Source organism: Haemaphysalis longicornis, unplaced genomic scaffold (assembly GCF_048455015.1).
Source record: "Haemaphysalis longicornis isolate Haplotype H1 unplaced genomic scaffold, Haemaphysalis longicornis Haplotype H1 scaffold_1, whole genome shotgun sequence".
NCBI lineage: Eukaryota > Metazoa > Arthropoda > Arachnida > Ixodida > Ixodidae > Haemaphysalis > Haemaphysalis longicornis.
In genome coordinates, this window is record NW_027526203.1 from 105195288 (window position 1) to 105209729 (window position 14442).

The following is a 14442-nucleotide window of genomic DNA, read 5'->3' on the forward strand; positions in this document are numbered from 1 at the left end:
GCATTATCCGCTTTTTTCCCTCTTGTTTGCCCTTCACGTTGCGTTTCAGCGAGCGGTAAGAAGCGGTCGCTGGAGCTACCCGTATCACGCGGGTGGTCTCCGCGGCTGCGTCAGCGTGCCTGTCTTGCGGGGAGCGTTTTTGCGGGAAGAAAACGTTCTATGCGGTTCACGCTGATGCCCGTGTAGACGATTAAGCTCCGATAGAAACAGAAACAGTGCGCCGGCCGTGTATGCGCGCCACGCAGTTTGTAGGCAAGAAGCTCGCTCACGGACTCCGTGGCTTGCTGTATCCGCGGCATTGGGCGGCTAGTGTCACCGTTCGCGTTTCATTGAGACCCCGTTTCGGCGCTTGCGTCTCCCAAAATCTACTTCTTCAACTGAAATTTCGTGCCAGAATCTCCATTAAACTTCGTTACACTGAAATTTGGGCAAACGGGACACAGAGGGTGAAAATACATGGTGTGCATATGCTTGAAGTTACAAAAAATTCTGTGGTTCGTTACATCGAGAGTTTTGTTACATTAAAGTTCGTTACATCAAGGTTTAACTGTATTTATAAACAAAACGGGCTTCCTATCTGACAACTGCGTCTTTACACATTGATGTGTTGGGTCTGGACAACGTACGGTAGGGATATTTTGCTAAATGCGCCGCGTCATATCGCATTATCACCTTCGTGATAGCCTGGCACTCGTGTCAGATTCATGCTACGGAGCGATGCGCGACACTTCTCAAGAGCGCTGGATTTTTTTTTCTGGTGTTTTACTACTAAAGTGAAAAGGATTTTGTGTCACAACACAAAAAATTTTGCTTGGATGCATGACCGACTTACACTCGAGTGGCTTCGAGGAGTGGCACAGCCGTCAGTTCCGCTAGGTTGACGGGCCCACAAAAATACAAAACTTTGTGTACAGCGTTGATATATATATTGAATCATAGCCAAGAAATGTAGGAACAATTTGTATATCTTAGAATTCCTAAAATAATTTTTAGGCGCATCACCTATATACGTTGCGTGTATACTTTTTGTGCATTTTTTTCTGATCGTTTGACTAATACACTGTAAGTAATTGTACCTTTCACAAAACTGCTGTTATGTGTTTGTAAGAGCAATCTATAAGCTACAATTCCATGCATAGCAATGCTAAATGTGTCCACTAGCTCAAGAGAAAGAAATAGTTTTGTGGAAGCACTCAAAATCGGTCGTTTTTCCGCCGTAACGAAAGAGTCAAACGTCCTCCTCTCCTTATAATCACAACTGCAGGGGTGAGACAGCTGAATCAGATTTGGAAGCAGTTTTTGGAGCAGCGAAATCTCGATTTTGGAGCAGAAGAACGTTTATTTGGAGCAGTTAGCTACATTTATTATGTCACCTTAGGAGCCTAAAAATTCAAGATTTCGGCAACTCTTGGGGGGGGGGGGGAGTGCACTTTTTAATCGGTTTTGAGCGTACATAACACTGAAACAGCCTTTCAATAAAGTTTTTTCTTGATTCATGATTCATTTCTACCAGAGTATCACAAGGTACGAACTGCACTACCTTTTTACAAACCATTTTTAAATTTTTAGGCATTATGCATAGATAGCGTGGAGTGCCGTTGAAAATATCGAATTGAAAAACTAAGCAATCAGCCATTTTTTAATATCATGTGAATGCCGAAATAATTATTTTTGTAACCCCAGACTCGACTTTACGCACAAGTGAAGAGCCACGGCAAAAGTTGCGCAAAACGAGGTGACAGTCGTCGCACCCTACCAGCCCTCCCATTTCAATCCCCAAGGTATACATACGTTCACTGTGATCATAATTTGAGTAACGTTGGTATGTTTAGCCACCTCCCTTTTTGCATTAAATTTCACTTGACATAGATGAACCATTATTACTAGCGTGCAATAATAGCCCGTCCCGCTATAGGACACTGCTTGAACATTTTGCGGCGATGTAGCCTGCGCCGCCACTGCTGCAGTGTCGATCGGCCCATTCCCGCCGTTCGCAAGCTTGCTGTCAAAGGCAGCAATAACTCAGCGTTTTATAACCCCGCAATTGGTCCGCAATTTCACTTCAAGCACACACCGCGCCTCACAGTCAAGGCCGAAACACGGCGAATTCGTGGGCACCAGTCCGTTTTTGATGAACTCCCGTCTTTCAAGTCGCGCAACTTCCCGCACCAGATCAAATGACGAAATGTAAATCCAGCCACCCCCATAACCAAAACCACGGTAGGAATCGGCGAAGAGCACTCTGCCTGAACCACGAGAAACTGCTTTGCCCGGCGGCTATGTTTTCTCATCTTCACCACACCAAGATGGCGGCACCCAGTCATGTCGTTCCGGAGATACAACGCTCCGAAACTTGCCGTTGTTTCATCAACTTGCACAAGTAGTTTGTCGCCTCAGTACACATCTACAGGGCTTTGCAATGGCTTTTGATGGTAAAACTTTAAAAACGCCCAGAATATAACACGTCCAACCCGACATTGTGACTTTCGAAAAAACTACCGTATTTACTCGCATTATGAACCCAGTCACGTAATGAACCCTCCCCCCACTTTCCTTGTTGAGAAATAACTTTTTGTCACTGAATAAAAAATGCGGCGGTAATATGTCTTTATTTTAAGCATGGTTGCTGATGCTGTAGGCGATCGCAGTAACTTGACATCGTGCTACAGTACGTGCAGAAATGCTAGAAATGCATTCCAATAAAAACAAATCTCATCAGTAGCCGGAGACGTGAGCACGAATGCCGTGGCTCAGAATTTAAAATTTGCGCGTTTGCAGTGCGCCACCTGTTGAAAGCAAAACAAACCTTGCGCCATAAAAACGTTGCGGCGTGCAAACAAAGCACTAAACGTACTCCGCACTCCCTCCGTGCTATTTGATGTTTAATCTTGTTCCACCGGCGTGCGAACAAAGCACTAAACGTACTCCGCACTCCTCTTCTCTTGCTGTTAAGCGACTTCACCATTACGCTCCGTGGTTTTGTTGTTCAGCTCTGGTTCAGCTGTGTTCCAACCTCTTTTTGTGGTCCTGCTGCGCGGCGTTTTCAACTACGGTGGCGGAGCATGCGCTGCACATGGAAATGGCGCAGCTGTGTGGCACTTCAGTATTGACCCAGTGCGTGTAGGCTACGGGGGAAAACGAGAGGTTTTCGGGCGGTGAACAGGGGTCGCCGTGTGTTTCGTGGGCCCAAAGGAAGTTTGCCGGTGTCGGAAAAGAAATTTTGGAGTGCCTTGATGGCACGGAGTGCCTTGACGCCACAACAAAAATGCGGCCGGAAGCGACTTCAGTGAGGAGGCAAGCTCCATGGCGAAGGGGGACGATGGCGAGTTGCAAATAAAATATAAATTTCATTACATAATTACCTACGTGTTTTTACGAAAATGGTAAGGCTTTGACAGCGCTTCTCTTAGCAACTTTATTGTATGAAATTTCAACTTTTAAAAATCTCTTGCAATTTTTTTCCCGCATAATGAGCCCTCCTCCCAAATTCATGCCGAATTTTCCGGAAAACAAGTGGGTTCATTACGCGAGTAACTGCGGTATCCCAGGGACAATTTTATGCAGGTTTTTTATTTAATGATCAATCAAACCTTTACAAACCGCATTACCTTGTGGGTGCTGGAAAACTATGCAGTCAGTAAGCATTTTTTTTCCACTGCAACTGACGGGAGCGTTAAAATCTTTGGCTCTCAGACTGTTTCGGAGCCGTTTGGCGCAATTTTTTCAATTTTCAAGCTTTTGGAGCAGCCTGGCGCAGAAAAACAAATTCGTATCAAAACTGCGCAATATGCGCAGCTGTCTCACCCCTGCAACTGCCTTATAATCGAATGAATATGATATTTTGCACTTTGCACGTGTCTGTAGTGGGGCATTTCTCATATTCATAAAGACAATTTTATGCACCTGAGTTCATACGAATAACTATTCACTCCACTTTCAAACTTCAAAATACTGAAAATATTCAGTTTTTAATGGTTCCATTAGATTCGAAGCTGAATCAAGATATTGCATTACCTGCTTCGACATTACAAACTTCTGAAAGTTCGCACACCCCTACCTTCAACGCTTCGAAACTTTGAGACAACCGTGTATAATTTTTGAAGACAGTTGAAGGTGTATAACCTCACATACTGAGGAAACTTTGGAATAGTAAATTAGAATAAATAAATGAATAATTTGGAATAAATAGTTGGAGGAGTGAAGAAAATTTCATTCCTCAACCCTTCAGTTTAGTCTACAATGCACCATAAAACAGCTCATATCATAAACTCCCCAGTCTTGACACCTTTACCTCAGGTACTACTGTATAACGCTATTTTTAGTTGGCATCTCGTTGTGGAATGCGTGAGGCTTTGCCTAGCAGCAACAATGTGAAGTTTGCCGAGTCAGTCATAAAACTGGATCTCTGAGCGGGTGAGGGCAGTACAAAGTTGGCACCAAGAGGGCAAAAAGTTATTAGGAACCTCACACAACGAGCCCCCCGACCATAGAAAGTTAGAGGTGCTTGTAAAGTGTTTGTGGTATTGCCGCACTAGACGATCGCTTTTGGAAATGGTTTTCCAAAGCAAGCGTCACAGTGCGCCATTTTGACACGCTGCTTTTGTTTAGCACTTCATAAGCATGCGGTGAGAGAAGCTTAGCTACAACTTGCACAGTGTTTGATTTTAGGCTCTTGGTTTCATTATAAGGGCATAACCACCCCCGAAATTAAACATGAACCAAGGTTCAAATTCAGGAGGGTTGCAAGCTGGGCTAGTTGGAATTTAGACATTCTTGGATAAAACCAGCGCGAATTCAGACGAAGACGAAGGAAGTAACCACAAGGACAAATTTCAAATTCAGTTTGTTACATCCTATTGTTTGCTTTATCAGTTTCTTATACCAGTGCTTATTGTAATGAAATTCTTCAGAATGCAAACACACCAGCTTCATTTAAAAAAAACTTAACTCGTTCAACTTAAATGGTCTCTACCATGATTTGTTTAAGGAGCAAGGCCCTAGTTTTGCCTTCACGTCCCCAAAGAAGTTACCGCAAAGTACAGTAGCACCTATACAGCTACGACCCAATGCTCCTTTTTTTGTTGTTCATTCGTAAAATAAAGACGGAATGGTAAAAACACCCACTGGGTGTAGTAGGCGTGCCAACAGTGGGAAAGTGTTCGTTCACCGCCACATGTACTGAAGCGCCCCCTCACTCACAGGCACCCGGGAATGAAGCCAGCGCAGGTACTCGGGAGCTTCGGCCGTCATCACCGAGAAGCTGTAGAGGTGGCCAGCCTGGGCAGCAAGCACAGAACGAGAAACCCATCTCAACAGGGAACGGCACAGCGACGCACAAGATGGGCACCACGCTCACGAGTGCTCCGTTCCCCTCCCAGAACAGCGCGGTGGGCCAGAGGAAGCAAAACTCGATCAGCTTGGTGGAAGGGAAGGAAGGTGGCAGGCTGTAAAAAGGCCCGGCTTTTCCCAGCTTCACATGTGGGGAAAAAACTCGCAAAAATTTTTTTAAGAGAAATCACCCTCGCATCGGGGGAGTAATGAGGGATGTACAGACAGGACACAAACAAGCGCTTACTCAAAACTGCCTTACCCGCTTACTCGATTGCTCGCTTTCGCAGCAGGATCTACTGAGGTGTGTTCAGCTTGTATTGTCGAAGACAATGACGAACGGAAATTTCAGACAGAGGGTGATGCTACCGTGGGGCGCTTCATGAAGTTAATAACGGTGTACTTGCAGTCGAAGAACGTGGCACGCCACAGAAGGCAGCTGTGTGTGTATTGGTTTTTGCATCATGCCTGTACTTAAGCGTATCTTTTTGCGAGAGTGGATGTTAGCGTTAATAAGTGCTACTTGGAAAAACAGCGCTAAAAACGATACGACAGGAAGAAACAACAAGCACTGCACTGAACTGCCAGCTGAGTTTTATTTAGATGAACGAGCAACAACGAAATAAAATTCAGTTGGCAGTTCAGCGCAGTGTTTGTCGTTTCTTCCTGTCGTATACAGTGAAGTACAGCATTTCGGGGAGGCACGCACTTTTACAACTTCTAAAATCAGCTAGTGCAAACTAATCAGCCAACGAGCATGCGGCTGTTTCTTATCCTGCAAACCAGGCCCTCCAACAAAACCTGCAGCCAATGCTTGCCAGCACTTCTTCCATGTTCCCACCCTCCAAAAAAGAGAAGAAAGTGCAGCGGGGGACAACAGCCAAGCTCTGGCAGGTTTCGCCGTGCGACCACGCACCTTGCTGATGTCGAAAATGCCCGCAAGGGTGAGCAGGCGAGGCCCCTGCCAGCGGCCCTCCTGCACCAGACGGCCATCGATGCCGTCCACGCTGTCCCAGAAGCGGTCGGCCATGGAGATGCCCTTGGGCTGGTCAAAGTACACCGCGTACGGCTTCTTGGCAATATCCCATTCGAAGTACCTGCACGGTCATGTACGAGACGCTGCGCTCACTACAAGTAGGGGAAGACCCTTAACTCGATGGAAGGATGAAATTGGGACATTCAGCGCAAAGAATGGACTTGGGCAGCGCAAGACAGGAGCGGTTGGAGGTCTACAAGAGAGAATTTCGTCCTGCACTTGCTGTTTGTTACACACTCCCCAGCTTTTAGTAGGTCCTGTGGTGGTTTCCCCTATTATCAGGTAGCCCGTAAAATGAACTAGTCATTTGTACCACGATAAAAGTGTCCCTGCATTGACCCCTAGTAGCATTTTGACACTTGACGACACGATATCTTTTACAAAGGCCTTGTGTGGAATGACTTACATTAAAAATGGCATGCAATTAAGAACAGGCAATATTTGGGGCACTAAAAAGACGGCTGAAACCGCCAGGGTGCGCAGAGGAAAAGCTAAAAGCTTATAAACATTGACATTTGAATTCTGGCTTTTACTTTGAATTAAATAAAGACACGCCTCATCTAAATGAAGCCATCACTCCCACCGAACTTGAGAACTTCAAGATAAGTCCTTCTCCGCCCACCCCCTTTCCCAAAGGTGTGAGGACGTGCACGTAAAAAAAAACAGATGCTTCAAAAACTCTGAGACGTCACAATGCGCATGCACAGCATCTGAATACTGGCTGCAGTGAAATTCCACCCCAGTTGGCCTTTGGGAACAGCCCATAGTGATCACGTCAGCTACAGCTAACTTGCGAAATAAAAGCAAACAAAAATCTGCAGTTCTGATGATAAAACAGAAACAAAAGCTGCACACGAAAGGCAAACATATCCCTACGCATCTTTTAACCAACAAATGAAGCTGCTGGAGAAGACAGAGAAAAGCAAGGCTGATCTGGTGTGAATTTAGGAGTCAGCCCTCAGCACAAGCAAAACTGCAAGCACAAAAGAGGGGAGGATCCAACCCTCGTGTGGTGCATTCAGAAAATGCCATTTCCCGTCACAGTCAGCCAGCAACGCACATCAGATGCAGTAGCACTTTTTGCTTGCCTCTCATTCATTACTAGCCCTTACACTGGTTTAAGATTACTGGCTGCAATTGTTCAAATTAGGGCCCAGCCTTCTATGCTTGGAAGGGGATAATGACGGCAACAACCCAGCCCAAACTGACAGATTAATTTGCCGAGAAAGGGAGCACATCACTCCCAGGAGTGGTAACATTTCCAAAATAGGATAGCAAACGGTAAACATCCACGGAAGCACACTGCCGCTGCAGACAATTGCCAGCACACACATCAACGACACAGGCATCCAAAGTAGGAGTTATGCAGAGTGCCATGACAGCTGTCAAAACAAGGGGCAGAACACAAATTTTGAAACAAATTATGTCACGGTAGTGTGCTAGAAACGCGGTGCAAAAAGAAAGATGCAAAGTTACAAAAAGACCTAATCGAACTTTTTGTAGGTTGTCCCTGTGTGGCATTATTTTCGTCCCGTGCCTGCTTCTCCACATTATTCCATATCACCAGCACAGAATGTCTGCCCAATGATTTCGATCCATTGGCATTCATTCGCCACCATACTACACACTTTTGCTTCCCAAAGACAGCTCTTTTGAGAGTTGCCTTCAATCATTGGGGCCCCCTTGAACAAAGCTGCTGAACAGGTAGAAGATTCGGGCCAGTTCTGAGGTGAGAACAAAAATGTGCAAGCAAGCCCAGAGGCAGTGTGTCGTATATGCGCGATGTGCTTGGGAGGAGTGTAGAGGAAAAAAACATTTGCTGAGCAATGAACAGTTCATGGTGTGCCAAAGGAATGCAGATGTGGGTGAGCGAAAAAGGAAAGACGTGCAAGCAGCAAAGTGCAGCACAACTGATGCATGTAACATCAAAACAAGCCCACTGCATGTGCTCGCCTTTACATCCATCAAGTATTTCCCCCCTTCGGACACACCAAATGCAGGCGAAGAGGTACATACCCTTGAAATTGATGACGTTGCAAGCTAACCGGCATGTGCAATGATCACCTCAACCTATCATAAAATGTACTTCTCGGCTCGCAAGGCTCACAATTCTACAAAATGGCCAGCCATACTGAGTGCACCCAACCGGAGGCTGCAGGTTGACCAGGGGCCGCACACACAGGTGACCCATCTTCCCAATACCATTCTACGGAACAAACCACCTGGGCAATCTCTAACCCGCCACGGTGGTGCAGTGGCCAAGGAGCAGGGCTGCTGAGCCCAAGGATGCGAGCTCGGTTGCAGTGGCCGCTTTTCAGACGGAGGCAAACAGCGGAAACGCCCGTGTGTCGAGATTTCGGAGCACGTTAATGATCCCCCCACGTGGCCAAGTCCTCCACTGCGATGCATCTCATAGCCGGGGCCCTCAAAATTAATCCCAACCTCTCGCAAGTGCTTTTCAATACGCATCAATATGGCAACTAAACCTTGGGACGGCCACACCTCAAAACGTGAAAAGCTGCACTGGTGGTAGCCACGACTGCCAGGGTGCAGGCAAGAGAGGCACTGGAAAAGGAGCCAGCCAATTCTGACTTCACAGGTATCCTGTCCCTTGGCCACCATCTTTCCAGCGACAGGATTGTGAGAAGCAGCGCAGGAATATTGACTGCGCACTACAATATGCAGGTTGTTTGAATGATGGGTAAAAGGGGTTCTGAACCGTCCCCCACTTGCACCACGGAGAAAGTCCAGCCCTTTGAGAAATCTTCTCAGCCAGAAATGTTTCCCACGCCATCCCTGCTAATGCACCTATCAGCCATCAAAAGAGCGCTTCTCCCCTCTCTGCACAGCCTGTACTGCAGCGGAAGTTACGGCACACTGGCAGAAAACAATGACTGGCCTGACCTTGTACGAGACTTCATTGCACAAATGTTTCCCTAAAGCTCCTCATCATGGCGGCACCATCAGTTATGCCCGCAACAAAGTTCTAACATTACTGAGGCCAGCGGTCATGAGTCGCAGTCATTGCAGCCTTGCATGCAAGCAGTAAGCAAAAATTTGAATGCAAAAAAAAAGGAAGAGAAAGAAAACGTATGCCGAGCATTTGGGATGAATTTGGGTGGTCCTGCGCTTCATCACGTGCCACCTGATGTGCCTACAGCAAGCAATGCATCCATCAACAGGGCCAACGCTTGAAGCTTCTTCCGTGCATTGCAGACTTGGAGAGTAAAAACAAACATGGGTGTCGGTAGTAAGAAGTTTGTGTTTTTCCTAAACCTGTCAGCTGATCTCATCCTTTTGTACGCGTGGGCAAGTAAAAGTGCAAAGCAAAGGAAAGTTGGTAGCTCAAAACATTTCTGCACATGCTCAATAAGATGCTCGGACGTCTGAATCTGCAACCTGCTAGGGAACTGCTGACCCCACAGGGTTAAACAAATCCTTTCCATGAGACAGATGCATGGCCTTGTGAAAAGATGTACAATACGATACCCTTAAAGAAAGGATAAATACAGGTAAACGTGACAACATGCAAGCATACTGCAGCCAATGCTGATTAACAAAATATGTCAGCGTTGACGGTGAGCAGACGATGCAAAGATGACACCTGCTGCGTTGCCCGAAGCGCACGAAAAAAGCTGACCAATAGCAGGGATCTCCGCATCCATGACACATAAACACAGTGAAGACACGTAATTGCAGCAAAACATGGCGGCAGTTTGCAATAGGCGCAGGGAAGAAGTGGCAAACTTTGCAGCATAATTGTGAGCCTCCTGCTGTTTGCGAGAAAGCAATGCAGTAAAAGCTCGTTAATGCAAACTTCAGAAATTCCAATTTATCGATAATTTCAACTGTACGATTCGGTCCGGCCAAATCTCCGCAGAAGTCCATGTGTAACAAAGCCCGCTAATTCGAGCTCGTGTAGGTTCTGCCACGGATAATTAGAACTACCCACCACTGGGCCGGCGGCTTGGAGCCCGACAAACGGCCAGAGAAACACACCCGCTGCCAGTAGACAAGGCTGCATCATCGCCACAACAAAAAGAGGAGGTGAGATCGAGCAAATCCAGTCTGGAGTGCACCCATGGCAGGCGTTTCTCAGGTCGGAAGCGCAGAATCTGTCGCTACCAGTGACGATGAGGAGCGGGATGAAGCCCCAGAGCGGCCATCGCTCTGACCTGATGGAATGCCACCCATCTCTTCCAGTTTTGAAGAAGGCCAAGGGGAGGCCTCCTGCTACAATAGCTCGTGAGAGAGAGGACTACTGACTGTCACTTTTAACGACCAGAGGCAGACTACAATAACAGAATTTTTCAAGCAATGAAGTCCTGACATGCCCAAATGCTTTCCAATCACAGTGTACAGTTGCTATTCATCAGACATTAATTCGAACTTAGATGGCATCCCCTTGGGGTTCAAATTAACGAGCTCTTACAATAGCCTACGTCTGTTACAGAGAACCCTCTTAATCCAGAAAAAAAAACGCTAGCTGTATCCTAAGAATGCAGTACCTGAACAGGGGGGGTATATGAGCGCAAAGTGGGAACTTTCATCAGTGTTGCATATAAAGGCTACAGAAAATTTGCTCTTTCTACATGCAGGGGTGAGACAGCTGAATCAGATTTGGGAGCAGTTTTTGGAGCAGCGAAATCTCGATTTTGGAGCAGAAGAACCTTGATTTGGAGCAGAATGATGACATTTATCACGTCACCTTAGGAGCCTAAAAATCAAATTTTTGGCAACTCGGGGAGGAGTGCACTTTTTAATGGGTTTTGAACGTACATAACACTGAAACAGCCTTTCAATGAAGTTTTTTCTACTAATATCACAAGGCACGAACTGCACTACCTTTTTACAAGCCATTTATAAGGCCTTTTCATTATCATGTGAACGCTGAAATTATTATTTTTGTAATCCCAGACTCGGCTTTACACACAATTGTAGAGGCATGGCAAAAGTTGCGCAAAGCAAGGTGACAATCTTCGCACCACACCAGCCCTCCCATTTCAATCCTCAAGGTGCGCATTCACTGCAATCGCAAATTGAATAACGTTGGTATGTTTAACCACCTCCCTCTTGGCATTAAATTTCACTTCAGATAGATAAACCATTACAGCTGAACCTCGTTATAAGAGACACTGATGTAAGAGACAAATGGGTATAAGAGACACTATTCACCCACATGGTTGGCTGCCCTATCTTTCCCATTAAATTGACCTCTTTTATAACAGACATTGGATGTAGAAGATTGGTTATAAGGGACAAGTCATCCTTGAAGTTTAATCAATAATCTCGCTTGTAACAGACATTTTAACTTCAGATGCAGTGTCACCAGTCACTAATTGCAGTTGCTTCCATTGTGGAAACACAGGTAGACGACAGACAGGTGCAGTCGCTATTTATTATAACTTCAGCAAACACAAAGTGGTTCAGTCAGCTATGAAATGATAATGAGAAGCCCTGCCAATGGAAATGCAACTGACAGAAGTAGTTGAAGCTTACTGCCATTCATTGGATGGAGCGCGATCACACATGCGGGCTCTCCTACTCGCGTAGCTCCCAATCAAGAAGCACTGCAGACGTTGAGTCCTGCAAGCGTAATGAATAGCCTGACCACACAGCGGAAGAAGCTGTGCGCTCTGGTTATTCATCAGGCTTGTCAACCCAACATCTACGATTCATCTTCCACAAACAAGGAAAGGAAAAAAAGCTTGTAGAATCGGTTGTAAAAAACAGTGTAAATACAGTCATGAAGCAAACGAAGTTTCATAAATTCTGGGACCAAACAATAATTAGAATGAATCTTTTGAAACATGCTGTAGCGTTCTTTTGAGCTTATTTTAGTCATACCGTGCCCACATTGAACTAGGGTCTGATTAGCAAGTGAAAACATGGTACCCTGCTTATAAGAGACATCTCGTATAAGAGACAGAAACTGCTCCCCGGTACGTGTCTCTTATAAAGGGGTTCAACTGTATTACTAGCGTGCAATAATAGCCCGTCCCACTATTGGCCACTGCTTGAACATTTTGCGGCGATGTAGCCTGCACCGCCACTTCTGCAGTGTCGATCGTCCCATTTCCGCCACTCGCAAGCTCGCTGTCAAAGGCAGCAATAACTCAGCGTTTTACTATAACACCGCAATGAGTCCGAAATTTCACTTCAAGCACGCACCGCGCCTCTCACTCGAGGCCGAAACACGGCGAATTCACGTTGTTTTTGATGAACTCCCTTCTTCGAGCCACTCAACTTCCCTCAACAGATCAAACGACTAAATGAAAACCCAGCCACCCCCATAACCAAAAACACAGTAGAAATCGGCGAAGAGCAGTCTGCCTGAACCACGAGCAACTGCTTCGCCCGACGGCCATGTTTTCCGATATTCACCACACCAAGATGGCGGTGCCCAGTAATGTCGTTGTGGAGATATACGGCGCTCCAAAAATTGCCGTCTTTTCATCAATTTTCACGAGTAGTTTGTCGCCTGAGTGCACATACGTATTTTTTCTACAGGACTTTGCAATTGTTTTCCATGGGAAAACTTTAAAAAACTCCGAATATAACATGTGCAACCCGACATGGTCACCATCGAAAAAACTATCTTGGGGAGAATTTATGCGGGTGTTTTATTGTATGACCAATCAATTAAACCTTTACAAACAGGATCACCTTGGGGGTGCTGGAAAATTATGCCGTCAGTAAGCATTTTTCCCCACTGAAACTGGCGGGAGCGTTAAAATCCTTGGCTCTCAGACTGTTTTGGAGCAGTTTGGCGCACTTTTTGCAATTTCCAAGCTTTTGGAGCAGCCTGGCGCAGGAAAGCAGATTTGTATCAAAAGTGCGTAATATGCGCAGCTGTCTCACCCCTGTACATACCTGCAGAATCCCTGCACAGCGTTCACGCAGAGGAAAATAATTGCAAACGCCTAATACATGAGGTCCAGTGTGGGTCCATGAAGACCCACGCTAAGCTGAGCAAATAAAGAAAGAAAACAACTAGGAGCAATTACTAACAAACTATAAAAATCAGTCATGGTGAGCAGAATTCGCCAGGCTCTTTTCAAACCCTTCGTGATGAGACAGGTTTACGCAGTACCGTTCACCAAACAACTTAGATCCCTGCCTGACATTCCCCAAGGCAGCTTGCGTACATTTTAATGATCACATTCTGGCTAGTAGAACAGGTGATACGAATAATCTGATGAAGGACGGCTATGAAACAGAAATTTAGATCAGTTGGGCTCCGCACAGCCGGCAGCAGATTGCCCAGAATGAACAAGAGCCATCTCCCTGCTTGAGGCACTTTTGACCTTTTAGATGCAACGCATCTCTTTGTCCCGCGTTGTTGTCGCGGCGTAGTCCGCATCCCTCCCCCATTCTCCTCGCCGCGGCAGCTGCGCGCTCCGCTGCTCTCACCGCAGCGCCATCTGTGCGTCAGCGCGCAGCTTGTGCTCAGCTGCGCTCGCTCCCGTCGCCGTGCCAGCTGTGCGTTGGCGTGCAGCTTGCGCTCGGTTAAAAATTTACACCATCTTCCCGCGAGGGGAACCATGGGGTAGACGTGACGCATCGGGGGTGAACATGCTGCGTAAATAGGATACACAACAACAGCAATCCACACGCTGACATCGCTAACATAACGGAAACGCAACGGCAACCCCCGATGCGTCGCATCTACCCCATGGTTCCCCTCGCGGGAAGATGGTGTAAATTTTTCATTGAGCGGAATGGCAACGATGCATGCATGAAAATAACAAATGCCAAACTACACTGAACCCGAGTTCTTTATTACATAATAAACTGCGACAAGAGCAGAGTCGACCTGCGGGCGCGCCACTTAGTGCATTTGAAAGCGCTGCTCTTCAATCTCACCGGAGTCTTGTTCTTAGCAGTCAAGTGGACCGCCTGCTTTGACGTGTACTTATGGCGATGTCAGCCTGTTTTCAGCCATGTTCTACAGCACTAATTATGCTTAGTTTTCTGAAGTCAGCTACCCTGCCTCTGGTCGCACACATTCACACACACGCACGCACGCACACGTGCACACACACAGACAGGGGGGGCCAACGACCCATTTGGATACG

The 14442-nt window shown here is 46.4% G+C and overlaps 1 protein-coding gene across 2 annotated transcripts in view; it reads right to left on the minus strand.

Moving 5' to 3' along the window:
- Positions 1-14442, minus strand: part of LOC144178600 (abasic site processing protein HMCES-like) — a 54988-nt gene that overhangs the window by 27261 nt on the left and 13285 nt on the right. For both annotated transcript variants that reach the window (XM_077706576.1, XM_077706567.1), the window contains exons 4-5: positions 6245-6425; positions 5200-5277 (exon numbers count right to left, since the gene is read on the minus strand). In XM_077706576.1, the coding sequence (XP_077562702.1) occupies positions 5200-5277; positions 6245-6425 (259 nt within the window). The remainder of the gene's footprint in view (positions 1-5199; positions 5278-6244; positions 6426-14442) is intronic.